This window comes from Vulpes vulpes, chromosome 1, assembly GCF_048418805.1.
Source record: "Vulpes vulpes isolate BD-2025 chromosome 1, VulVul3, whole genome shotgun sequence".
In the NCBI taxonomy this organism is placed as follows: domain Eukaryota; kingdom Metazoa; phylum Chordata; class Mammalia; order Carnivora; family Canidae; genus Vulpes; species Vulpes vulpes.
This window is the reverse complement of record NC_132780.1, coordinates 134,914,460-134,941,285: the sequence shown is the minus strand read 5'-3', so window position 1 is coordinate 134,941,285 and position 26,826 is coordinate 134,914,460. Positions and strand designations below refer to the sequence as shown.

General features: G+C 51.3%; 1 protein-coding gene across 1 annotated transcript; it reads right to left on the bottom strand.

Annotated features, from left to right (window-relative positions):
* Positions 1–1,869: 1,869 nt before the first annotated feature.
* Positions 1,870–24,733, bottom strand: FGD2 (FYVE, RhoGEF and PH domain containing 2). Its single transcript, XM_025990843.2, has 16 exons — positions 24,286–24,733; positions 20,867–21,101; positions 19,214–19,294; positions 18,145–18,293; positions 16,362–16,518; positions 16,010–16,148; positions 15,420–15,478; positions 15,028–15,174; positions 14,335–14,427; positions 8,116–8,195; positions 8,005–8,035; positions 7,469–7,561; positions 6,726–6,857; positions 3,582–3,728; positions 2,887–3,033; positions 1,870–2,511 (listed from the first exon to the last, which is right to left on the bottom strand). Exons 1-16 carry the CDS (start codon positions 24,351–24,353, stop codon positions 2,296–2,298), a joined length of 1,974 nt encoding a protein of 657 aa, XP_025846628.2. The 5' UTR covers positions 24,354–24,733; the 3' UTR covers positions 1,870–2,295.
* Between the last annotated feature and the right edge of the window lie 2,093 nt (positions 24,734–26,826).

Here is a 26,826-nt window from a genome sequence, read left to right as displayed (position 1 = left end):
TAGGAACGAAGTCATGGCCAGCCTGGTTCCAGAGAGATGGTGCCACTGAGGTTGGTTTTCTTGGGCGTTTTAAAATACCCTAGAGCAGGGAGGTAGTCTCAGGTTGGGAGCCCGCAAATCACTGGGCCTGGAATGGAGCAAAGATCTATGACTTGTCCAGTTTGTCTTCTTCTTCTTTTTTTTTTTAAGATTTATTTATTTATTAGAGAGAGAGAGTGCACGGGGAGGCACAGAGGGAGAGAGAAAAGTTGGCAGACTCCTTGCTGAGCTCAGAGCCCAACTAGGGCCAATCCCACGGCCCTAAGATCAGGACCTGAGCCTAACACCCAACCGCCCAACCAATGGCACCCTCCAGAGCACTCCCTCCCCTACCCTCGTTTTGCCTTCTTTAAGGGCAGAGCCCGGCTGTGGCTGGCTGGCCTGATGGAAAGCCATCCCCCAGTGGGCCCTTAGGGAAAAGCAGCCTCACCCAGGAACCTAGGGCCAGACCGCCTGTTCCTGCCCTTCCTTCCTCTTCCGACCCCTCCATACTCCTTTTTAAATTTTATTTTATTTATTCATTCACAAGAGACACAGGGAGGCAGAGAGGCAGAGAGGCAGAGGGGCAGAGGGAGAAGCAGGTTCCCCGCAAGGCGCCCGATGTGGGACTTGATCCCAGGACCCCGGGATCATGACCTGAGCCAAAGGCAGATGCTCAACTGCTGAGCCACCCAGGTGCCCCATACTCCTTTTCCCTCTTTCCCACTCTCCTCCCCTCTTTGCCTGCCCTATTGCACTGCTGCCTGATGAAAACAGCTTTGACGTAGCTCAGCACCCACCAGCCGTAGGACCTTGAGCCAATGACTAAAACCCTCTTTAGGATTCAATGTCCTCATCTAGAAAATGGGGATTATAACTCCTGAGGGTGAAATGAGATACTCCATATGACACACCCAACACAGTACCTGGTTCAGTAGATGTTTGTTATTTATTATTCTAATTACTATCATGCCTGGCACTTGACAGGTACACAACCATTGCTGGTTTGCTTGCTCTCTTTTTCATCTGGGTAGCCCAAGCTGAACATGAGACTCAGGATGGTACTCCTAAAACATTCCTGTGCCTCCCTCATCCCAGACTAATGAAATCAGACATCTTTGTAATGGATATGGACATTGGTACTGTAAATTTTTTTTAATTTTATTTTAAATTTTATTTTCTAATTTATTCATGAGAGACATACACACACACACACACAGAGAGAGAGAGAGAGAGAGAGAGAGAGAGAGAGGGAGAGACAGAAACAGACACAGGCAGAGGGAGAAGCAGGCTCCCCACAGGAAGCCTGATGTGGGACTCGATCCCAGGACCCCAGGATTACACCCTGAGCCAAAGGCAGATGCTCAACCACTGAGCCACCCAGGTGCTCCTTATTTTTAATTTTTGAAGATTTATTTATTTGACGAGAGAGAGAGAGAGAGAGAGAGAATGCATGCACAAGGAGGGGGAGAAGCAGAGAGAGAGGGAGGAGCAGGTGCCCCACTGAGCAGGGAGCCAGACACAGGGCTCGATCCCAGGATCCCAGGATCATGACCCGAGCTGAAGGCAGAGGCTTAACCGAGCACCCTTTAGTTTATTTTTATATTTATTTATTTTTTTAGAGCTCCTCAGGTGATGCTAACATACAGCCCAGGCAGAGAACCATACTGGTGACCAACAGTCCTGGGTTATCTGGGACATTCCAGATGTTAGTACTATAAGTCCTAAGTCCCAGGAACCCCCTCAGCCGTGGGCAAACAGGGATGCTTGGTCACCCCTCCCCAAAGGAACAAACACGCACTTTCTGAATCCTAGATCAAGACACACAGTCTGGGTGCCAATGACTAGAAATTGGTTGTTTGTTTTAGTTTATTTTTTTAAGTAATCTCTACACCCAACATGGGGCTCAAACTTATGACTCTGGGATCAAAAGTCGCATGCTCTACAGACTGAGTCATCCAGGTGCCCCTGGAAATTGGTTATCTGAGAGCTCAGGCTGGCATGGTGGATCACAGAGGCTGCAGGTCAGCCAGTGCCAGGAGCCTGGCTCTTTTTTTTTTTTTAATTTTTATTTATTTATGATAGTCATACAGAGAGAGAGAAACAGGCAGAGACACAGCCAGAGGGAGAAGCAGGCTCCATGCACCGGGAGCCCGATGTGGGATTCGATCCGGCTCTCCAGGATCGCGCCCTGGGCCAAAGGCAGGCGCCAAACCGCTGCGCCACCCAGGGATCCCTGGGAGCCTGGCTCTTAAGGGGAGAGTGGCCGGCTGTGGGTCAGTCAGACAGGTCCCCATCCTTGGGCCCCCTGGGGCTCCAGCCACTGGCCGCCCGCTCCATGGCCTTCACCCAGCGGTCCCTCAGCTCCTCAGTTTCAGCCTTGAAGGTGTAAAGCTGGCCTGACTGTTGCAGCTGGAAGACCCGGGGATCTGCCTGGGTCCCAGCAGTCACCTGGTAGCCCAGCAGCGGGATGGAGGTGTGAGCCCGCATGTCCTGAGGGAGAGGAAAAGGAAAAGGATAAAAGGAAAGCCATGGGCCACTGTCTTTCTCTTCAGCGCCACCACCTCAGACAGCCAATTTGAAGTAAAAGCCATATACCCGCTTCTCACTCCCCCAAACACCCACGAAGCAGGGTGGACTGGTAAGAGGGCACCAAGGAAGGGGAGGACTGGCTGCCTGCTGGGCACAGCTGTTGTGACCTGGAGTCCGGGCCCAGCTCTGCAAGCCACTAACCCTCTGCCTTGGAGGGAACCACGGACTCCCTGGGTCTCAGTTTCCTTCTCTGGGATTTGGAGCCAATACTACTCACCCCCATACACACACATATTCTGAGAGGGCCAGGGTCTGGGAGGCAGGTGGTGGCATTACCTGAGGGGCAGCGTAGACATAGAGGACCAGGGGGTCGTCCCGGGGGATCACACACCAGCCCCGGGGGCTGCTCTTGCCCCATTTGTCCCCAACCAGCTGAAGGAAGCTGCACATCAGGCTCTGCTCAGACCCTGTCGTGGACCCTTTCTAAAAACCAGAGAGAGAGAGAGAGAGAGACTGTCGGGTAACAGAGTACCCAGTGTGCATCAGACACTACTGGACTGGGGGCTTGACAATCACTATTTCTAATCCTTGTGGCAACCCTACAAGGAGGAGCTAATTGTCCCTGAGTCTCGGAGGGGTCCCATCAGGGACCTGGGGTCACGCAGCTGACCTGTGGCAGAGCCATGGTCAAGCCCCAGCCAGCCTGAGCTTGGGGCAGGTGCTGGGAGGGCCCCAGGAACAGAACAGGGGCCTGAGAAGGGAGCGAGCTGTGTGGCCTCTTGGACAGGGCAGGCAGGGAATGGGGGAGATGGGAACGTGGTCAGAGGTCCATGAAGAGAACCACCTTGCGACGTGGGAGCCACGTTCGGCTGGGATGTGGGGGTTGGGGGGGCTTCTCCCCTCCCGGGGAGGTGCGCAGAGACAAGGATGGGAAGTGTGACCCCCGCGGGCCTGTTCTTCAGCACCCAGGACAGGGCCAGCTCGCGGAGGGCCCCGCACGCATTTGCTGAGTGGTGGCCTCTGGCCCTCACCTCCAGAATGCCCCGCCTCCTGTCCTCCCTGTCCTCCGGGAGCACGTTTCCGGTGAGGAACGTGTAGCAGTGGAAGCAGACCCGGTTGGGCCGGTTGTCATCGTATTTGAGCTCAGCCCGGTAGTCGGAGCACTTGGCACACACCACCTGGGGGAGGATGGGCAGGAGGTGGGGCGTGAAAGCACCCAGGGACAGGAAGAAGACAGAGCAAGCTTCGGCAGAGGAATGGAGGCAGAGGCAGGTGGTCCCCTGTGCTGGCAGAGGCACAGCGGGAGAACCCAGGCTCTGAGCTCCGCCAGGTGGAGGCTCAAGAGCTGGCCCCCCCCTGCAGGTGCCTCTTGATCCCCTTTTGCAAGGACGGCTGTTAATTCCAGGGGCTTCCCTGCACACAGCCCTGCATCTAATTCACTTCTCCAAGCTCTCTCTCCCCTCTGCCATCTCATCTGATTGTCCCAGCCACCCCGCCGGGGCTTTCATCCTCACCCAACAGCAGGCGGGCAGTGACCTGCCCAGGGCCACTTGGCTCACCGGCAGCAGCTGTCCCTCCACAAACAGGACAGGTATTTAAAGTCCCAGGTTTTGCTTTAAGATTCAGGCAAATCTTGCAATCTGCGCAATCCTAGAGTCAAGCGTGTTCTAATAAAAAGTGTTGGGCTGGTCGTTTTTGCCGGGAAGACCTGTCATGTGTACTCGGTGGAATGGGGCCCATCCCCATCCCAGCATGGAGAAAGCCCTGAGGCAGGCCGACATGGATCGTGCTGGGGAGGCCAGGAGACTCTGACAAGACTCAGAGACAAGCATGGGTGCTGCAGGATGTCAATTCCCAGGAGAACGGGGTGTCACAGTGAGCCCCGGATGTGGAACTGGAAATGGAGAGCATGACGCAGAGATCAGGGGCTCATCTGTGTGCCCAGCACAGCACGGTGGCCTGGCAGGGACCCATAGGGGAAGGGCTGGCCTCCTCACCCTCACCAGGATTCCCGTCTGGCAGGTGGGGAGACAGAAACTGGGCATCCAAACCACTGAAAGGATGACTCACAGAATACAAAGGTACGCACAGGCATGAGAAACCCTGAAATTGGGCTCAGAGTATCTCATAGAGCCCCAAAAGAGGGCTTCAACTACCTTGGGAACATTTTACTTTATTGAGATTTAGACTTTTTGTATTATTGGTGTGTACTTATTTTCTTCTCTACCAGTTGTTGTTGTTGTTGTTGTTTTAATATTTGGTTTGTTTATTCATGAGAGATACACAGAGAGAGGCAGAGACATAGGCAGAGGGAAAAGCAGACCCCCTGCAGAAAGCCCGATGTGGGACTTGATCCCAGGACTCCGGGATCATGCCCTGAGCCAAAGGCAGATGCTCAGCCACTGAGCCACCCAGGTGCCCCACCAGTTTTTTATTTTGAAAAATTTCAAACCCATGGACAAGTTGTAAGAGTAAGGCAATGATACTGCCCCCACCAAACTCACTGATTGTTAACATTTTTGCCACATTTGCTTCATCTCTCTCTCTATATATATATGTGTGTATTTTTTTCTGAATCATTTGAGTATAAATGACAGTCATCATGACCACACCCTCAGATAAATAGCCTGTGTCTCCTAAGAACAGGGGCATTTTCCTGCCTATTCATTATGTCATGATCATATTTGGGAAATTTAACATCGATACAAGATTACTGTCTATAGGTGGCTCATGATCAGATTATCCCCAAAGTTCCCAGTAACAGCCTCTGCAGCTGGTTTTGTTTTTCCCCATCCACAATCCCATCAAGGATCGTACATTTCATTTAGTTGTCAGAATATTATATTTCTTCCCTGTACCTTGAAGGCAAGTCCATGGGAGTTGTTATTCTGGGTGCGTCTTCATATTTTTAAACTCTTTTAAACAAGTTCTTTAGGAACCACTTACCCAGTTGGCAAATGTCAGTAGACTCAACCCTTATTTACAGGCGTGAATCACCAAGAATAGTAGCGAATCCCCAGATCCTTTCTCTTTGGCTCTGATAGAACTTGTCGCTCACATCAGAACACAGGTGTGTCCCCAGTCCTTGAAATTTACTCTGTGTCCCAACTGCCATGTGATACATTTTGGGGACACCTCCCTGACTGGCCCCAACCTGCCTGGCCGGTTGTCTCCAGCCCCATGGAGCTCATTAAAGACTGAGATCAGAAAGAGCTTCTCTGTTTGCAGAGTAAACGGAAGGGGGTTGTCATGTCAACAGAGAACAGCTCAAGTGCAGCAGGTGCTTCAGAAGCAAAGCAAGATTTGTCCCTGATAACCAGGCCTGAGCTGATAAGAGGAGTGGACAGGTTCCTCAATCAGCTAGTGGGTGCTCCTCTGAGTGAGCCACGCCTAAACTGCTGAGGAAGGAAAGGAGGAGCTCACTACCACCCTGGAGGTATGTATTATAATCCCCATTGTACAGGCAAGGAAACTGAGGCACAGCTAGCCACAGAACTGAGCAGGTGCTGGAGGCCCGAGGACTTCCTTGGAGAGGAGTGGCCTCTCAAAGTCACTCAGGAAGACAGGACGATGGGCGTAGGGCTGGTAGGGTGGTGGATGCAAGGTCTGAGGGGGGCTGAGGGGTTTGCAGGCCCCACCTGGAATGGGAGACCATCTCCTGGTGTAGGGTCTGGGGCTCTGAGGAAATGGTAGTAAGAACAGATGAAGGGGGCATCTGGGTGGCTTAGTGGTTTAGTGTCTGCCTTTGGCTCAGATCTTGATCCCAGGGTCATGGGATCGAGTCCCACATTGGGTTCCCCCCAGGGAGCCTGCTTCTCCCTCTGCCTATGTCTCTGCCTCTCTCTCTGTGTCTCTCGTGAATAAATTTTTTAAATCTTAAAAAAAAAGAAAAAAGAAAAAGAAGAGATGAAGGAGTAGGGCCAGCTTTGGGGAGCATCTTGAGCACATGGTCTAAGCCCTGGCAAGCCTCATCTCCCCAGGTGCAGAACAGGGGTCACAAAAGCCCCTGCATCCCAGGTGGGTACCGTCAGGTCCGAACAAGGCCACTCACGTACCTGGCACAGAGTTAGTGCCCAGCGCCTCTGGGTTGCACGGGTTGAAGCCGGCAGAGTTGGCGGGAGGGTGGGGGCAGAGGAGGGGACACGCGGAGTCAGGGTGCTGGTGGGACTACTCACGAAGCCGCAGGCTCGGCAGTGGTGGCGGCGGCGCCGCAGGGCGTTGAAGGGCTCCCGGCAGCGCATGCACATGGTCACCATCTTGTCCCGGACCCACTGCGGCGCCCGGAGGCCCAGCTCCTCGGACTGCAGCTGTTGGGCAGTAGGTGGGCACCTCATGACCTCATGACCTCCTTGCGCACAGGCCCCGAGCCCTGGGCCTCTGTCCATCCACCTGCTCATGGCAGGGGTTGTGTGTCCCGCGCTTCCCAGGGGCTCCGCATGAAGCCAACTGGACTGACAAAGACTATGTGGTAAGTCAGTTACTATTACTCTCCTTTTCGAGGTGAGGAAACTGAGCCCAGAGAGGTCAAGGGACTCAGCAGAGATGCCCAGCAAGCCAGAGTTGGAGCTCAGAGTGGAAATCAAGTCCCAGATACTCTCCCTCTCCGCCACACCCACCTTCCACCTCAGTCTTGCTTTCAACCCGAACCTGCACCGCCCCACAGCCCGAGCCACCTGGATGTGAAACCCTTCCTAGGGAGGGTTGCATATAGAGGCTCCCAAAGGAAATTTCTGCTAATAGGAGAGCCTTTGGCCCTGAGTTTCTGAGGTTGGGGTGGATGGGCTTTCCCTGGTCTCCCTGAAATCACTCCTGGTGGGTGACACTCCCCTGCCCTCCAGGCTGGGCTGGGCAGAGCAAAGAGAGGGAATAAGCGTGTGTGGCTGGTGGCTCCAGTGAAGGATGCAAAGGTTTCATTTACCTCCTGCTCCTGGGCGTCTCCCTCTGGGCCCTGGACCGCAGCCTTGAAGGTTTCATTCCGCTTCTCGATTTGGTCAATGGCTGCTTGGCAGGCCTAAGGGGGCATGGGAAGTGGTTAGGGTTAGGGAGTGACAGGGAGGGCTCATCTGCCCATCCATCCACACTGTGTCAACAGACATTGCTGAAAGCCTACTGGGTGCCCATCCCAGCTGACTAAAGGAAGGAGAGACTGTTAGCCCTAGACTACAGAGATGAAGACTGAGTCTCAGGGACATTAAGTGACTTGTCCAAGGCCACCCAGCTAGACAGTGAAAGGCAGCAAGATTTGAATGCAGGTCTGATTCCAAACTACCACAGAGCGATTCCAGAGGAAGCAGAGGGAGCTTCGGGGCACACACTTTCTCTCTCTCTCTTTCACACACACACGCACGCACGCATGCATTCATGCACGAACATGCACATGCACCCCTCCCTCCCCCTCAGCCTGGGTGGGTAGGCTGGGTTCAGAATCCCAGGGGCCCTGGAATGTTCTGATACCTGCATCCAGGAAATCATTTCTTCCTGGGACCTGCTCGGAAAGTGAACACAGGTTGAGGAGAGCAGCCCCTCCCAGGTTTTCCCCACCCAGCTGGGCAGCTCCATGCCTACCGGGCTTGCAGCTCCAGGGTGCGCTGCTTCCCGGACACCAGGAAGGAGTGGGGGAACTCTGCATCCGTCAGCTCCCGCACCTGGTTGGGGATGAGAGGGAGGCGACTGGTTCAGTCACATCCTGACCCCAGGCACTGTCGGATGGATGGAGATGGCTCATGCTCAAGGAACAATTCAGGGATCAGGACTTTCTCCATGGCCTCCCTAAACCTGTGGAGCCGAGCAAATGCACCTGCAACCAGGCTGCACTCTAAGCAAACAGGACATGGAAGCTCCTGGAATTTCAGCAGCAGCAAAGTTGGGTTAGTGTGAGGTAGGAGTGACAGTTCTGACAAAGGAGTCACCAAAAAATGGAAATTGGGTCATAAATTGGGTTTGGGGCACACAGCTATTTCAGGAGCAGACCTAAGGCCTAGAATAAGACCCTCTATCCCATACAGTGAATGAAGAAATTGGTTGCCCGATTCAGAGAGTCAACAGACAATGCCATTTCCCGTCTTTCTCTCTGTCCTCTTGTCCCAGAGCCCCACGGCCACTGAGAAGGCTGCCAGTCAGAGAGCGCTTACTACGCGCTGGCCACTGAGCTCAGAGCTCTCCATACGTGTTCTCATTTATTTATTTACTTTTTAAAGATTTTAGTTATTTGACAGAGAGAGAGAGAGAGCGCACAAGCAGGGGGACCAGCAGGTAAGGAGAGAGGGAGAAGCAGGCTCCCCACTGAGCAGGGAGCTCTTATGGGACTCAATCCCAGGACCCTGAGATCGTGACCTGAGTCGAAGGCGATGCTTAACCGACAGAGCTACCCAGGTGTCCCAATATATGTTCCTATTTAACTGATACAATTGTTGAACCCACCGATCAACCCTAATGTTTAGCCATGACATGCCACCTGAGGGCAGCGACAGCCAACGACCGTCTTGCATAGCTGAATCTGTTCAGGCCTCTAGGCTAACTACCAGTTGACGAGAAATATGGGGGACCATGGAACATGTTGAACGATAACACAGGGGTGCAAGCAGCAAAATCCAGACTGTGAGAAATGCTACTGGAGAATGAGATGATTTCTTTAATTAATAAATGAAAAAAAGGAGGAGGGGATGTGTAACAGATGAGAAGGGATGTAAGAAACACATCACAAATGATTCAAACACATCAGCTGTGAGAAGACATTTACAAGTCAAGGAAAACCAAAGGATCCTAATATTATTAAATAATTAGTATTAATTTGCTAGATGTGATAATGGTACTGTTGTCACCTTTTATGGCAAAAAAAAAAGAGTTCTTATCTCTTTTAGACACATACTGAAGTATTTATAGGTGAAATGATTATGGGTCTCGAGATTTGCTCTTAAATAATCCAGTGGAAAGAGGATTAGGAGGGGGAATGCTGGGGGAAAGACTGGCTTTGAGTTGACGATTGTTGAAGCCAGGTGATGAGTGTACAGGGGTTCATTGTACTACTTTCTTGGCTTTAAATTGTCCCTAATAGAAAGATAAAGAAAATCTTCAGAGTAATCTTGGGAGAGAGATGTTACTACCCTCATTTAGGAGATCCGGAGATGGAGGCTCAGAGAGGGCAAGAGACCTGCCTGAGCTCACACAGTATCTAAAGGGAGATGGAGGATTCGAATCAGGTTTTTGGCGCTCCAAGGGGAAGGGCGAGGAATATCTATTTCCACCCCGCCCCCAGAGTCCCTTAAGCACAAACCACTCTCCCAGGCAGTATGTGGAGTCGCAAAGGGAAACTAAGGCATAGACAAGAGCCCGAGTGTGATGGAACTTTGTTGTTCCACCTGACACTTGAGCCTCTCCGTTGCTCCCTGCCATGTGGCGACCAGGCGTTTGCCCACTTTCAGGGTAGCCTGCCGTGTCCCCGAGAACACTGACTCTGGGTGCATCCTTCTTCACGTTAGGCCTGCTCTGCCCTTCAGGCCTTTGAAATCAGTCTGTTCCCTCTGGAAGGGGCCTGATGTGATTTGGACTGGAATCTGAGGCTCTAGAAGGTTTACGAGTGGAGAGAAGCTCATGTGGAAAGAGGTGTTTGGGAAAGCCATCCCAGTGGCTGCGTGCAAGGGGTGAAGAAGGGCTGGATCCAGGGGAAATGAGCCTCCCTGCACTTGGGAAGAGAGAAGCTTTCTCCCTGGGGGTCCATATCAGGGAATCTGGCAAGACTCCATGACTAACTGGTGAGGGAGAGGGAAAGAGAGGAGAAATCTAAGGTTTGGGCTCCAGAGGTAAAAAGAAATATGATGCAGGATGCCTGGGTGGCCCAGTCGATTAAGCATCTGCCTTCGGCTCAGGTCATGATCCTGGGTGTCCTGGGATCGAGCCCTGCATCGGGCTCCCTGCTCAGCAGGAACCCTACTTCTCTCCCTCTCCCTCTGCCATTCCCCCGCTGGTGCTCTCTGGCTCTATCTCTCTGTCGAGTAAATAAATAAAATCTTAAACAAACAAACAAAAAAGAAATATGATGCTTTTAGTAGAGAAAGGGGAGCTTCTGACCAGAGCAGCAGGGACCACCTCTGCAGAGGGGGAGGATGAAAGCTTCTCAAGGACATTTCCAGGATCTGCTGCACCCAGTCTCTACCACTCCCTAGGTCTGGGCTGGTTCAGGTGCCTTTGTGCTAATTAGAAAAAGACACCCTTTCTTCAAAACACTTTACTGACATCTGTTGGCAAACCAGCATAATATTCAGATTTTGTTGGAACAAGACACTTGACTGCCATCTGCCGGACAATGAGAATTGCAAATAAACAATCCATGATGTCTGCTGTGGAGGAGGTGTGCTCATCCTGTGGAGTGCCCAACCTACACAGTTGTACATGGAAGCTCTGGGTATCCCTTCCTTCTTCCTAGGCTGGCCTTGTGCAGGATGGCACAGTGTTGGGATCAACACAGACCTTGGGGGAGAGTCAGCTGCTGAGAACTAGGCCTCCCTGCTGTCCAGAAAGGAGGAAGCCAGGGGATCATAGGCCATTAGGAACCATCATGGTGGTCAAAGGCCAGACCTGCCTTCAGACTGCAGACTCAGAAAATGGTTCCTGTGCAGATGGCGGGCAGGTGGATAGCTCTGCACCTGCCTGGCCTGTGCCATTTGGGAGAAGGTGCTGTGCAGCCTCTGGAGCATCAGGTACAGTGTGCAGGAGATGCACTCACTGGGACTGGCAGGTGCCAGGAACCCAGCACGTATTGACGCTCTTGGTCCTGTCTCTATGTATTTTCTCTTTATGACTCTGTCTTGGCCTATTTCTTTGCTTTTCTATCTGTCAATCTCTGCCTCTTTTTCTATGTCTGGGTCTCTGCCAGTCCTAAGACAGGGCTACTTGTCTCCACTTCTATCTGTTACTCTCCATAAACCTGCCTTTCTCAATCTCTCTCACCAAGACTCCCAGAGATACAAGCCTGCACACACTCTGGCCTCTGGGACATTCCAACTACTCAGGAAGGGAAGCTGCTTGCCTCAGGTTGAGGGGCTGCATTCATAAAAGACCTCAGTCATCTCAGGCATGGGGAGTTGGATGGAATCCCCACAGGAACCCAGGTCCCCTCATTGGCCTTCATCACTCTCAGGCTGTACCCCATTTCCAGGCCCTTGATTGGGCCCAAATGTCAGTCAGGAGCAAGCCTAAAGCCCTCCTGCTGAGGGCTCTCAGAGGCCCAGAGATTCTCCAGTGGATGGGGGGTCCTGGCTCAACTCCCACCTGCCCCTCCTTCCTGCGGCAGATCCTGGGAGAGGGCTGGAAGGGGGTGATAGGGATACAGGATGGGGGAAATGGAAGGGTACCAAGATAATCTAGACTTGACCTCTGCTTCTCCCAGCCCCAGGCCTCAGGACATACTGGGGCTCAGTGACCAGAGAGGAATTGTCAAGAAAGCTCCTGGCCCCCTGACTTACTCCACTAAGCCTGCAATGCTGCATAAGCTTTGCTCCTCTGCGTTGAAGCCTTAATAGGACACAGTCCAGTATGGTGATTAGGTATAGAGACTCTGGACTCTGCTATACCTGGTTTGATTGCTGAAACCAGGATTTGCTGTGTGCCGCCAAGCAAATTATAACCTTTCTGGGCCTTGATTTCCTTTTAAAAGACTTTTAGGGGGACCCCCTTACTCTGTTGGTGGAGATGCAAATATAGCCACTCTGGAAAACACCATGAAGGTTCCTCACAAAGTTAGAAATAGAGCTCCCCTATGATCCAGCAATTACACTACTAGGTATTTATCCAAAGGATACAAATGTAGTGATCCAAAGGGTCATCTGCACCCCAATGTTTATAGCAGCAATGTCCACAATAGCCAAACTATGACAAGAGCCCAGACGTCCATCGACAGATGAACGGATAAAGAAGATATGATATATGTATACATATATACTTGCCGTGGGTTTTTTTTTTTAAGATTTTATTTATTTATTCATGAGAGACACAGAGAGAGAGAGAGAGGCAGAGACACAGGCAGAGGGAGAAGCAGGCTCCACGCAGGGAGCTCGACATGGGACTCGATCCCGGGTCTTCAGGATCAGGCCCTGGGCTGAAGGCGGCGCTAAACCACTGAGCCACCCGGGCTGCCCTTTGCTGTGGGTTTGAACAAATGAGTAATGACATGTATCACTATAGTACCACATGAAATAGTTTTACTGCTCTTAAAATCCTCTAGGCTTTGCCTATCCATCCCTCCCTCCCTGCTAACCCCTGGAAACCACTGATCTTTTTTACTCCCTCCATAGATTTGCCTTTTCCAGAATGTCAGATAGTGGGAATCATACTGTGTGCAGCCTTTTCAAATTGGCTCCTTTCACTTAGCAAAATGCATTGGAGTTTCCTGCATGCCTTGCCATGGTTTGATAGCTCATTTCTTTTTATCACCAAATAATAATATCCCGTTGTCTAGATGTGCCACAGTTTATTTCTTTATTTTTTTAAAATAGGATTAACTACAGATACACTTACACACAGGCATGTACATAGTTATTCATTTGTAGTTCTTCACTGAGGACGATCTAAATGTCCCTCAGGAGTGGGTTGGCTAAATGACTTATGGTATCTTCTGCACATGGAGATGCTCAGTAGCTATGCAGAAGGGTGAGGGAGCTCCTAATGTACTGATGTGCACCAATCACCAGAGTTAGTGCTTTGTTGAAAAAGCAAAGTGCGGAACAGTGTCTATGGAAAACTGTTTCACCGTTTATGTGAAACATAAGTAACGAAGCAGTAACAAATAGGGGTACCTGGGTGGCTCAGTTGGTTAAGCATCTGCCTTTGGCTTGGGTCATGATCCCAGGGTCTTGGGATCGAGCCCCAAGTCGGGCTCCTTGTTCAGTGGAGAGTCTGCTTCTCCCTCTACCCTTCTTCCCTGCTCGTGTTCTCTATCTCTCTCTGTCTCAAATAAATAATCTTTTTTTAAGGAAGTAATAATATATATATTATTAGTTTGTATCTGTAAAAACTACCTCTGGAAGCCTTCATAAGAAGCAAAGCCTGTCTCCAGGAAGGGAACTAGGGGAGAGAGTAGCAAGGAGACTTCTTATATATATTTTTTACATTTGATTTTGGGACATGTATTATCTATATTTTTAAATAATAAAAGTGTTATTTTAAAAAAGAAAAAACCCAAAAAATGCAAAGGAAAATAATAGCCCCTCCATTATAGGGGTACCGTGACAATCTGATGGGATGGTGCAGGGCCCAACCCACGGACACCAGGCAGTCGGTGGGCACTATTATGGGCTGCTGTTCCTGCTCATTTGTGGTCATCTCTGGCTGGGAACACACACGATCCAGCAGCTAAGCTGACAGTGTAGACCCTTACAACTTAAAGTGCGGCCTGTGGACATGCAACAGTAGCATCCTCCCCGCCCCTGCCTGAGCTGGTGAGGAATGCAGAGTCTCAGGCCCCACCCCAGACCTACTGAATCAGGACCTGCATTTTAACAAGACTCCTGGTGGTTTTATGTATATATTAAAGTTGTCAAAGCACTGTGTAGTTAATAGAGAAAGCAGAGAGAGGTCAAGCCGGGGTGGGCATTGCCCCAAAGAGTGGGCCAGGCCTATGGGGGCCCATATGAGAGAACTCCAACCCCAAACTTTTCCACCTCCACATTGGTCCAGGACCTCCCAGATTTGGGTTCCTGGACTGAGAACCCAGCATGGACCCTCCTGCTATTCCTCATCCTCAATCCCACCCTTGGGATGAAGCCTGACCATGTGTGGGCAGTCTCTCACCTTCATTCCGGCCACGTCGATGCGGGTCCTCACCTGGAATTGGGCGCCCACCTGGATGACCTTGGGTATACAGTAGAGCAGCATGTTGTTGAACTGTAGGAGACATGAAATGGTGAGTGGGTGTGGTGACTGGTTGTGCAGCAGTAGGGCAAGAAGGATGGGGAGCAGGGCTTCCGTGGGAGTGTGTGGAGCACCACTGCATCTCCCTCTCTTGCCACACTCTGGGCCAGCTCACAGGAGTCACAGGTATGATGAGGAAGGGGTTGTCTAGCCTCCAAACCAATGAGGATGGTCATTGAAGGGTTGCCATGGTCTGTGGGCATCAAACTTACAAGGCCTTTCTCATGGGGGCTCAGGGCTGCAGGGGCCTGTGGGATGTTGCAGTTCCCTGCCCCCGACCTCCAGGCAGGACCAGGTGACTCCCTCCTTAACCCCCACCCCCTACCCCGGCCTTTTTAGTGCAAATCTAACTGTTGCTTCCTAGGGCCTATCTGAGAGACCCCTCAGTTGGAAATCCCTGAGGCCCACAGGCACCATGTGACTTGTCTAAAGTCACTCCAGCACCAAAGCAGAGAAGGACAGAGAAGCAGGCTCTTCCCTGTTTCTCGTTGCAGGTAGACACCAGGCAGGCAGGACCTGGGCCAGAGTGGTCCATGAACTTCCCTCAGGGCAGGCTGCTTAGCATCCCTGTACCAGGAAAAGGTAGCGTTCCATGGGGTCGCTGCGGCGAAAAGAGATCTTGAGGACAGGGCCTTCGCGGAGCAGGGTGTTGGAGGGGTCCACTATGTCGCCCTCGAGGCCCAGGCGCTGGTACACCTCCCACAGGTCCTGCAGCCGCTCCTGGGACAGGGAGCGAGCCCTCAGACAAGGCCACGCAGGGCCCACCTGCTTCTGGAAGGTTTGCCTTGTGTGGACGAGGATGGGATGTGAAGGGAGAGGGCAGCAGGGGACCAGGTAGCATCGGGAGAGATCAGGGGATGAATGGATAGAGACCTGGCTGGGCTGGGGGAGGCTGAGAGCTGTGGGGAGGGGGTACAGGACCCCTGGGGATGCCTGCGGCTCCGCCCTGAGGGCCGGCCACTCACCATCTCACTGATGGCCGCGTTGGAGTGCTGAGCGGCTGAGAAGATCATGTCGAGCGCTTCTGAAGGGAGGCGCAGGGCCAGAATTAACTCCTGAAAATTGAGGGCTGGGGGCTGAGGCAGGAAGTCCTTGAGGCTTAACAAAGTGGCCTTAGGGCCTGCTATGAGTGATGGTGGGAGTAGCCCGGCCCAGCACATGAGATGACCGGATGATGGGGGCCATTTCCCACCCAGAGTGGAGAGACTGGAAGCCACTGAAAGACAGGACTTAGGCTTTGGGCTTCTGTGACTCCCCCATCCAAGCCAGACCCAGAGGGTGCTGGGGAAAGAGCATGGACTTTGGCATAATAGAGGCATAGCTTCAAATCCCAGCTCTGCCCCTTTCTGGTCGTGTGACATTGGCCAAATCACTTGATCTCTTTGGGTCTGAGTGTCTGTAAAAAATGGCCAATGGTATAGATAATGTCTGTGAAGTGCCAACAATCACTGCGGATAGCTGATAGTTAGTCCAACCATTTTAGCAGGTGTTCAGTAAGTAAACGGGAGTGGCTCAGGCCTCCCTAGCCCCGTGGGTTCCTTGGGGGTATCCTCACTCTGAGCATCGGCCCGGTCTGGGGCCTGGGCTGGCAGCTTCTGAACATACTCCTTGAGCAGCAGCTCGTAGCGTGGGATTCTCTGCACGGGTTCCAGCATGTGGTGTTGCAGAGTCAGGCTGCCGGAGGCCTCGCTGCTCTTGGGGAGGGATGGAAGGAGGAAGAGTGTGGGGTGAGGTGGGGAAGGGCGGATCAGGCTGCCAAGAGGGTCAGGGGAGGGGGCAGGGCAGGATGGCGCTGGAGCCTGTGCAAGCAGCTGAGCCGGAGGTACCCCAAATCCCTCAGGGAAACCAAGCCAGTACACTCCGGGGGTGGCAGTGGAGACTCGGCCCCACCCCCCACCCAACCTCACCTGAATGCGGGTGATCACCTCCTGGAAGGGTGCAGACTTGTCAGTCCAGGTGGCCAGCAGCTCAGCAGCTCGCTCAAAGTTCTTGACATACTCACTGTACATCTTCAGGAATGGGGCCAGTTTCTGGATCACGTCGCCGATGCGGGGGGTGGCTGTCCTGCAAGAGGGCCACCCAGGTACTGCCTTCAGCCTGAGGACCTCCTCTCTTGACTTCAGGCAAGGTCAGGTTAGGTCAGAGCCTCTGAACCATGGGGTTCAGAAACCCAAACTGTCTTTCTGCTGCACTTCTGGGTGCAGGTATGGGGGCATGTCACCCCCACGCACATGTGTATGGTCCAGCCTCCTTAGACTGTGAACCCTGACAGCAGATGCAATTCTCTTTCACCAGAAGACCCAATGCAGTGTCAGGCCCAAAACACATATCCCATTAACCACTTGAGGCTTCTGCCGTAGTGGTAGCAAGGACCACAAGCCAAGCCCTGCCCAAGACACGCTGCATGTCTCATCCCATTTAATTCTCACAACTCTGCAGGGGGTGATCATCGGTCCATCTTAGAAATGAAGAAACAGCCTCGGAGGGGTAAGAACATATCCAGGGTTATGCTGTGTGCTGTTTACAGCAGAGTGATGGGGGGGCCCTACAGTCACTGAAGCTGGCCTGCCTGAGTTTGATTCCCAACTGTTCCACTTACTCTAGCTGTGTGTTCTTGGACAAGTCACCTAACTTCTCCGTACCTTTATTTTCCCATTGGGAAAAAATAGGAATGGTTAGGAATGATGGTAGGCATAGGATCATCTTTCAAAAAAACAAAAAACAGGGATGTCTGGGTGGTGCAGTTGGTTAGGCGTCTGACTCTTGGTTTTGGCCCAGGGCTGTGGGATCGAACCCTGTACCCAGCTCTCAGCCTAGCATGGAGTCTGCTTCAGATTCTCTCTTCCTCTCCCTCCTGCTCACACACTCTTTTTCTCAAATAAATAAATAAAATCTAAAAAAAAAATATCTTGAGGATGCCTGAGTGGTTCAGTGGTTGAGCATCTGCCTTTGGCTCAGGTCATGACCCCGAGGGTCCTGGGATTGAGTCCTGCAATGGGCTCCCCGAAGGGAGCCTGCTTCTCCCTCTGCCTGTATCTCTGCCTCTTTCTGTGTCTCTCATGAATAAATAAATAAAATATTATTTTAAAAATCTTAAAAAAATAATAACAAAAACAAACCAACATTTTATTGTGAAGAACTGATGGGAAAAGAATAAAATAATGAACCCTATCTATCCATCACCAGATTTAACAATTACAGACATTCCTCTTTGCTGAAGAATTTTAAAGACATCCCAGACATCATGGCATTTCTTTGGCAAAATATATAAAGCAAGTAAGTCCATCACCATGTGCTTCAGTGGTCATCTCTGAAAATGAAGACTGTTTCTTGCATCACTGTGATGGCATCATCACAAAGGCGGGGTGCCTTTGAAGATTAAGTGTGTTAATAGGTCTGAAGCCCAAGGCTGGGCATGTAGGAAGCCCTCAGTTAGCACCAGCTGGTTCCACTGGCTCCTAAGTTTCTCAGTCTAGTGGGGGCCTGACCCATCCCTTTCCCAGGACACACACATGCTCATTGTCTAAGTCCCTTGCTGTGAGGACAGACGGACACCAAAGGAAGAGACAGTCATGGCCAATGGCAAGGGCAGAAACCTAACAGGCCAAACCCAGTGCCCTGGGGGTGTCACACCCTGACCTGGCCCGGGCTGCAATCAGGGGACCCCAGGGGCTTGTGGTGTGCCCTCACCAGTCATCCAGTCGCCGCTGCAGCTCCGGGAGGAAGAACTGAGCGTGGAACTGGTAGATGGAGGAGATGTTGGAGAAGATGAGCCTGACCACATCCTCAGGGAAGGCCTTGCTGCTGCGGGCTTCCCTCAGTAGCTCCTGAAAGAACACCTGCAACCACCACTGCCGGTCACTAGGCCTGTGGCAGAGGAGGGCCCCCCAGCCACATAGCAGCCTAGAGGGACAGGAGCACAGCCTGGGATCTTAGGGGCCCCTCCCCAGTTTACTGAATGCTTTCACCTCTTCAGTCTCCCATCATACTTGAAACAAGCTCAGGAAGAGAGAGAGCTGTGTTCTGGCCACTTTACAGATGGGCAAATGAAGCCCTAGAGACTCAGGGACTTGGCCAGGGGCTCACAGCTGGTGAGTGTCAGAAATGGGCCCATCTAGGGTCACTCAAGGTCTTGGACTTCACCAAGCTAAAGATCATGCTCCAGATTTACAAATATTTAACATTCCTGCTTGGGGCTTATTAGGAGAGTGTGAAAGGAGGTGGCGCTTGGATGGCTCAGTTGGTTAAACATCTGCCTTCGGTTTAAGTCATAATCCCAGTGTCCTGAGATTGAGCCCTGCATTAGGCTCCCTGCTCAATGAGGAGTCTGCTTCTCCCTTTGCTGCCCACTCTGCTCATGCCCTCTATCTCTCTCTCTCGCTCACTCTCTAGTCTCTCTCTCAAATAAATAAAGAAAATCTTTTTTTTAAAAAGTGTGAAGGGGTAATAACAGTAAGAATGTCAGGTGGTAGGGTGACAGATGAGGATCCTGTGTGGGGCTGGGAAGGACATGTGCACTCTGCTACATGTGAGCCCAGCCCAAGCACGGGGGATGGAATGGCCAAGTGGCATAAATGCACTAAATCCTGATTTTTGCCCCAACTCCAGCCAATGGAGATAAAGGACTAAATTCCTAGAATCATACCCCAGGTCCTAACTCTCAGTGCTGGTGAGGTGTACAGAGGGAGAGCAGAGGTGGGGTGAGGAGACCTGGGTGATGGGGCTTGGGGCAGCATGGGGCAGTATTCTGGCCACTGACCTGGTCTAGCAGATGAAGGCGTGCCACATAGGCCTTCTCTGTCTCCAGTAGTTCCTGGACGATCCTCTTTTCCTCCGGCTCCTGCAGGTGGGTGGAGGGGGAGAAGGAGAAGGAGAGAGACAGCTATGGTGTCCTCTGATGGGGACCCCCAGTGCAGTCTCCAAAGATGTCCCAGTGAATGCCCACCAACCGGCACTCATGCCCTCGCACAATGTATCTGGGTTAGTGGTGGGATCGCTTGAACAAAGAATGGGGCAGGAGTAAGGCTACACCAGTTCTGGGCCTAGGAAGCTTCTTGGAAGCTTATGCTCTCGTGGGAGCCATGAACCACCACATCTGGAGGTCTGGCTTTTCTGATGGAGAGGACACATTGAGAGGAGAGGTCCAAAGACATCATAGAGAGAGAGCCGAGGGTCCAGCCATGCCAGCATCCAAGCAGGACCCAGCTTCTACTGTCCCTGCCCAGGCACCAGGCTTGAGAATTGAGCTACCTTGGGCATTCCAGCCTCAGCCACCCTCTGGAGAGACCCTAGTATAGACTGAATTGTGCCCCTTCCTTCCCAAATCCATGCATTGAAGCCCTCAACCCCCAATATGACTGTATTTGGAGATAAGACCTTTGAGGAGATAATTATGGGTAAATTAAGCCATAAGGGTGAGCTCCTAACCCAATAGAACGGATGTCCTTATAAGATGAGGGACAGAAACCAGGAGAGTATGTGCATGGGGACACAGTGAGAAGATAGCCATCTATAAGCCAGGACAAGAGGCTTCACCAGAAAACAACCTTGCCGGTACCTTGATCTAAGACTTCCAGAATTGTAAGGAAACATATTTTTGTTAAGTCACACAGTCTATGATCTTTTATTATGGCAGCCCTGAGCTGATTAAGACAAGCCCCAAGTGAGACCAATAGAAAAACACCCCAGTAGCATTCCAGTCAACCCACAGAACTGTGAGAAATAATAAAATGCATTCAGCCACTACATGTTGGAGTGATTTGTTATATGGCAACTGGTAACCAGAACCTACTACTATGATCGCCATCCCTATTTTATAAATGAAGAAACAGGCACAAAGATGTTAAAGTGCTTTGCCCAAGGTCACACAGTTAGGAAGCAGAAGAGCTGGGGCATGATCCCTGGCAGTCTGGCTCCGGGGTACATGGTATCACACAGCCTAGCCCTTGAACTCCACAGACAAACCAACTGACACCCAGACCAGGGAGGTGACCTGTCCAAGGATCAGTCTAAGGGCAGGATTAGTCCTAACCTATATTTCTAGTTGGGATTGTTGCCTCCTTCAGTGAGTAAACTGAGGCCACACCTGGGAAGGGCACCAGGTTCACAAAATGGAGACTATTACAAGTGGTGTGACCTTGGACAAGTTCTTTAAGCTGTCTGAGTTTTCATGTCCTTGTCTGAAAGAATCCTACAGTGGGGGGGCGGATGTGAAATCATGCCAGCAGTGGGGTACATTGTAGGCATTTAATCAAAGGCCATCAAGAAAGGAGAATCTACTTTCAATGGATCTCTGGTGACATAAGACCCTCGCTTAGGGAAGTGCTGGCTTTGGCTGGGAGAGAATTTGCTGAGAGGAGGTTAGTGAAGTGGTCCCCCCCAGCTCCCCACTTCTACTCTAGCCCTCAGGCACCTGTGTCCCTGGCCCAGGGTCGGTCCCAGGCTGGCAAGATTTTCTCCAGGCCCCACTGGACAGCTTGTTCTTCAGGGAGCTCAGGTACTTCCTGCTGACCATCCTGGGTTCGGACACCCTCAGGGTCTCCCCAAGGTTAGGCTCCTTCAATGGCTCTGCAGGTGGGGGAGACCTGCATCCAGGGTGGTGATGTTCAATCTCCAGCTTGCTGACTCTGGATGCTGCTCCTGGAATCCTGGGGTAAACAAAACAGACCTGAAAGTTTCCTGGCTGTAAAATAGAAAGAAGACTAGCACTTTCCTGGTGGGGATTTAGAGGTGATTAATGCAAATCACAGTTGTGATGGAGTGGTTCCCCAGTGCCTGACACTCCCGAGAAATTTGCTAAGTAAAACATCCACTTCCTTCCCCAACATCTTCTTGGAGGGAACTCTAGTCTTCAAGATGAGTCAGTGTAGACTTGTTTTGTTTCCTGGGGAACTACATACTTCCTTCTTTAAAATGCAACGAGGAACCCCCCCCCCCCCCCCCGCATACAGTGCTTTCTAAGTGGTAGCAGATCACCCTCATCTGTCTACCTTACCTCTGTTTTTAGTCTCTGCAGCAGGAAAGGCCCTAAAATCTTAGTAACTTACATATGGAGAGAAGTTGGGAGCCATGGAACACTCTAAAGAGAGAGCAGAGCTGCTAAACCTGGGGCTTATCAATGGGAGCTGTGCCCTCCACACCTCTAGTAGAGGGGAAAGCCAGTCTGGAAGCAGTTTTGCTGTTCCTCCAGGAATGGGTCTTTGAAAGGGAGCTTTGTGTGTGTTTATCTTACCTACAGAGTCTACAGGCCAGTTAAATTCTTTAGGTAAAAGAGGACACCCTCACTGAGTATATCCCATGATTGAGGCTGTGCCCATTCCCTTTGGTATGGAAAGGCTTGCAATGAGAAGACAGGCTGGTTGATGGAGGACCAGAGAGGTACAAAATCTCCAAAATTCTGAGAAAGGTTTTCATTACTCTGGTTTTGTAGCTAAGGAAACTGAGGTACAGTGAGCGTAAGTAACCTGCAGCTATGGGTGGCAAAGGTGGGATTCATCAAGCATGGTGGCTCTCGAGCCTTCGCCCTACGCTGCCCCTTCCCATTTGAATCAAGGAGAAACATGTCCGCCCCAAGTCACACCAATGGTTGGTGGTCGAAAGAGGATTGGAAGCCAGTCCTCAGTGGCTCCTCATGGGCTCCTCCATCTCTCTGGCACCCCAGGGCCTGGTTCCTCAGCTCGCAGAAATAGCTGGGCCTCGAGCTTTCTGTTCTACATTTGGTTTCAGCTTCTGCATTTCCCTCCAAATGCCCCAAGCCAGCTTCTGTTTCCTTTTCACCCCTCAGTTTCAGATCAGCTAAGGTGCTAGAAGACCGCACAAGAAAGCCAAAGCCAAGGCCACTGGCCCAGGGCCTCTCACCTGATAAGGGGAGACTTTGACCCTGCGGGCAAGGTCTCCTCTGACCCCATTCTGGTCTGAGGGCTGCCTCCCCCTGCCCGCTGTTGCCTGGGCACAGCCCACAGGTTGAGGGTCTCCACTGGGCATGCCTGGCATGTTGAGTTGGGTGGTACTCTCTCCCCACACCGCAGGGGCGGGTGGTGGCCCGGGGAGGTGGTGCCGAGAGCTGTCCTCGGTGCTGAACTAGAATGGGCTTGGCAAAGAACCCTGGGAGAGGTGGGGTAACGTCAGCGGCGCAACAAGCTGCACAGCCCTTCTAGGTCCACATCTATGCCATGTCCACCTTGAAGTCTCTGTCTGCTCTGAGTGCCCTCAGCACCGAATCCAGGCCCCTCTCAGGAAATCTACTGCCTATGACTGGATCACAGTAATTCCATGAGCTTAGTGCCCAAAACAAATCCTCCCGGCAGGGATCATTCTTACACCTCCTGTGTCCACTACGGTTCCTGTATGATGCTATGCTGTGCCACCCACACCCCCTTCAGGACTGAGGCTCTCTTCCCCCAGCTGCTGGCAGTATGGTGGCTGACAGCCACTGACAAGGTCTCTCTCTGGGGTTGCCCTGGTTGAAAGACAGGTGCCTCATCCCAGGTCAAGCCCATATCCAATGACTAGTCCATGTAGGGGTACAAAGACCCCTTGCTTTGCTTCTATTGAAACAATCTGAGGGGCAGCTCAGCTCCAGAGCTCCTTGGGACAGGTTGAGGCCTCTGTTGCAAGCTCACACAGTTCAACTTCTCCCAGTACTTCTAGCCTCACCCTGACAGCTGTCGTTCCCAAAACTATCCCCAGTAAACCTACTGAAACAGATTTCTACCTTACGGTCTATTTCCAGACAATGCCACCGGCAACAGTCCCTAGCACAGTCCCAGGTTTAAGAAATGTCTGCGGAGTAAATTAACGTTACACACAGGCACGCTCACGCACATGCGTGCATACACACACACACACCACCCCTGCCAGGGCCACCAATGACCTCCACACATCTCGCCCAGTTTTTTTCCCTTCAGATGGAAGCCTCTACCCATGAATTTAAAGCATTTTGAGCCCCCCTGCCTCTCTCTCTCTCTTTTTAAAGATTTATTTATTCAGGAGAGACACAGAGAGAGGTAGAGACATAGGCAGAGGGAGAAGCAGGCTCCCTGCAGGGAGCCCTGTGTGAGACTCGATCCCAGGACCTTGAGATCACACCCTCAGCCAAAGGCAGATGCTCAACCGCTGAGCCACCCAGGTGCTCCCCTGACCCCCTGCTTCTCTGTACATCCATTGTCTCATCAAAAGATGGGAATAGAAATAGACCTGCCCTCAGGAGGCTGTTAGATAATTAAATGAAATAAGTCAGACAAGTTACTTAGAATACTGCCCCAAAGGTAGGCTGATGATACATCCAGATTTGCCCAATACAATCTCAGCTTTTTCTATTGTCCCCTCCCCTCTGCCAAAAATATTTAACGGCATCCACTTCCAGTCTTAATTGTGTGCAGACTTGAATGACAAACTATATGGCTGTCCTACTTACAATGAGTAAGTGTTTGATAAGTATTAGCTATTGTTTCTGCTGGAGAGGCAATGGGTGGAGCCCCGCAACCCAAACACTATGTTTGGTCCACCCATACTCACTCAGAACTACACATGTCTGGACTCTCCACAACATATCGGTGCACATACCCTCACCATTGCCCAGCTCCGGGGACCTGACCGCACTCCTCTATGCTGGGAGGAACCACCTAGGAGGTGTTCAGGATGGGCCCAGAGAGGGAACTGCTCACTGTGAGGGCCCAAGGTGGCCCCAGCCCTGATCCTCAGCCTGGAGACTGGGAGGGCCTATGCTCTAGGGCCTGGAGGTGGGCAGATGGGGGCCCGGGCCAGGCAGAGGAGCTAGAGGGAGGTTACCAGTTGGCCCTGGTGACCCTTCCCACCCCCACCACGCCATACCTGCTGTTCTCAAACACAGTCACCAGATTGGACACAGATGCCAGCTTCTCCTTACTCTCTCCCTCCATTCTGCAGGTCTCTGGGGTGGTCCTCAGCTACCCCTGAAACAGGGAGGGAGGCCTCCAATTGGCACCCTCTGGCACTCCCACCTGGGGTCACAGACAAGCTAAGGCATCCTGGAAGGTGCTCTGGTCTTTCCAAGGAGCTCAGCAGGCCTGCTCCCTCCTTCAGAGTGAGGAAGGAGGAAGTGGTCCTGGAGCCACAGCCCTGAAGGGGAAAGGCCTGTGCTTCCTTGCAGGGGGGAGGAGCCATTGAGGCCCCAGTCCTCTCTCACAGGGCCTGACCTTTCACTCCTGTACACCTCATTCCAGAGGCCGCCCCCAGGGGGCAAGGGGGCCCAGACAAATTTTCTGGAGCCAGCCTGTGGCTGATCTTGGCCAGTCACACTTTCTCTTAAGGCCCAGTGGATTTTACTTGAGGCTTTCTCAGCAACTTATTTTCTGCATCTGACCTGCTCACTGCTGTGAGGAAACCACTTTTTTTTTTTTTAAAACTAAAAATAGATCCCAAACCTGTTATGGGTTAGCAGCCAGGAGTGCAAGGCTGTTCTCATCTCCCCACTGGGGCTCTCATTTTAATGGCTGCTGTCTCCACCTCCTTGCCCCAGGGGAGGACAGCTTCCTCCCTGAAACTCTGATAATAACAGCTAACGCATACTCTTTTTAGTGCTTTACAAGCATTTTCTCATTTAATCCTACAATAGCCTTATGAGGCGGATCCTTTTCCTACCCCCATTTTACAGAAGAGAAAACTGAGGATCAGAGAGATTAAGTAACCTGACCAAAGTCACCCAGTAAGAACACAAAAGAAGTCAGATTTCCAAACCAAACGTAAGTAATGTATAATTCCAGCAAAGATTTGGTTGAGAACCTGGATGACCACGTTCTTGCTGTGTCATCCTCATACTTCTCTGTTCTTAGCATGCTGGGTTGTCTCTGCAGGAAGCTTCCTTTACCACCTGGTTTCCCAACACTTCCACAACAAATGCCCATTACCTGTATTCCCCTTATTCCAGCCTTACTAGCCCTTTAGGGCTCTCCCACTGGGTTCTGGTCTCACTGGTCCAGAACCAGGGCCCTCCATTGAGACTCATCTTTGTCCTGAACTGAGCCTTAGTCATCTTGTTACCCAAAGTGCCTGGCACAGCTTCACACTCCAGCACCTTTAACCCCCTGGGACCTTACACACCCACCCGCCTGAGCTTTGCCTGAGCAGTTTCTTCTAGCAGATGCCTGGCTCCTACCCCCAACCCTAAACTTCACTAATCCTCTTCACTTTTCTAAAAAAAAGATTTTATTTATTTAATTTTTTAAAGATTTATTTATTTAGGCGGCGGGGAGCAGGGGGAGACAGAACAGTGGGAGGAAGGGTGGAGGGAGAGGGAGAGAGAATCCTAGGCAGAGTCCATACCCAGCACTGAGCCTGATTTGGGGCTTGATCCCACCACCCTGACCTGATGATCAGACCCAGTCTGATGCTCAACTGACTGAGCCACTCAGATGTCCCAATCCTCTTTACTTTTTGTTTTTCCCTTTTATTATGGAGAATTTAGAACACATGCAAAAACAGATTGAATAATATAATGTGCTCCCATGAACCCATAGCCCAGACCCAACAACCATCAATTCATGGCCAGTCTTGTCTCCTCTGCAGCTACATTCACTCTCCTTTACCATTTTGAAGCAAATCCTGGATGTCCAACAATTGCACCCATAAATACTTTGGTGTGTATCTAAAAGATAAGGAGATATATATATACTCTCACACAGTATCATTCTACATATGCATACATACATATATATGTTATATACATGTGTATGTATAAAAAACAATATTACCATTATCATACCCCAAGAGATATTTACCAATAATTCCTTAATATAATCAAATACCAAGTCAGCATTCAAAGTGCCAATTTTCTCATAAACATCTGCAGGGCAGCCCGGGTGGCTCAGCGGTTTAATGTCCCTCCAGCGCAGGCTATGGACCTAGAGACCCGGGATCGAGTCCCACGTTGGGCTCCCTGCATGGAGACTGCTTCTCCCTCCTCCTGTGTCTCTGCCTCTCTCTCTCTCTCTCTCAGGAGTAAATAAGTAAAATTTTAAAAAATCATCTGCTATAAGCTGAGTTGCCTCTCTAAAATGTATCTATTGAGCCCTAGCCCTCAGCATGTCTATATTGGGAAATAGGGCTCTTAGGAAGTAATTAAGCTTAAATGAGTTCGTAAGAATAAGGTCCTTCTAAAGATTGGTGGCCTTATTAGAAGAAGAGCAATCTTTTCACACCCACCTCTCCTCCAACCTTGCACACCCTCTGAGGGGAGGCCATGTGAGGCTAAGTGACCAGCTGCAAGCCAGGAAGAGAGACCTCACCAGAAACAGAACCCCGCCAGTGCTTTGATCTGGAACTTCAAGCCTCCAGATTGTGAAAAACAAATTTATGTTCTCTTAAACCTCTCAGGTTGTGGTATTTTGTTATGGC

What these genes read in the sequence shown, in the direction of transcription:
- FGD2 (XM_025990843.2), bottom strand. Translation starts at nt 24,353, where the DNA reads ATGGAGGGAGAGAGTAAGGAGAAGCTGGCATCTGTGTCCAATCTGGTG. An exon ending in GAGACGCCCAGGAGCAGGAG is followed by an intron (nt 6,858 to 7,468) that starts GTAAATGAAACC and finishes ACTGCCCAACAG; the next exon opens with CTGCAGTCCGAGGAGCTGGG. An exon ending in ATGTCTACGCTGCCCCTCAG is followed by an intron (nt 2,512 to 2,886) that starts GTAATGCCACCA and finishes CCTCTCCCTCAG; the next exon opens with GACATGCGGGCTCACACCTC.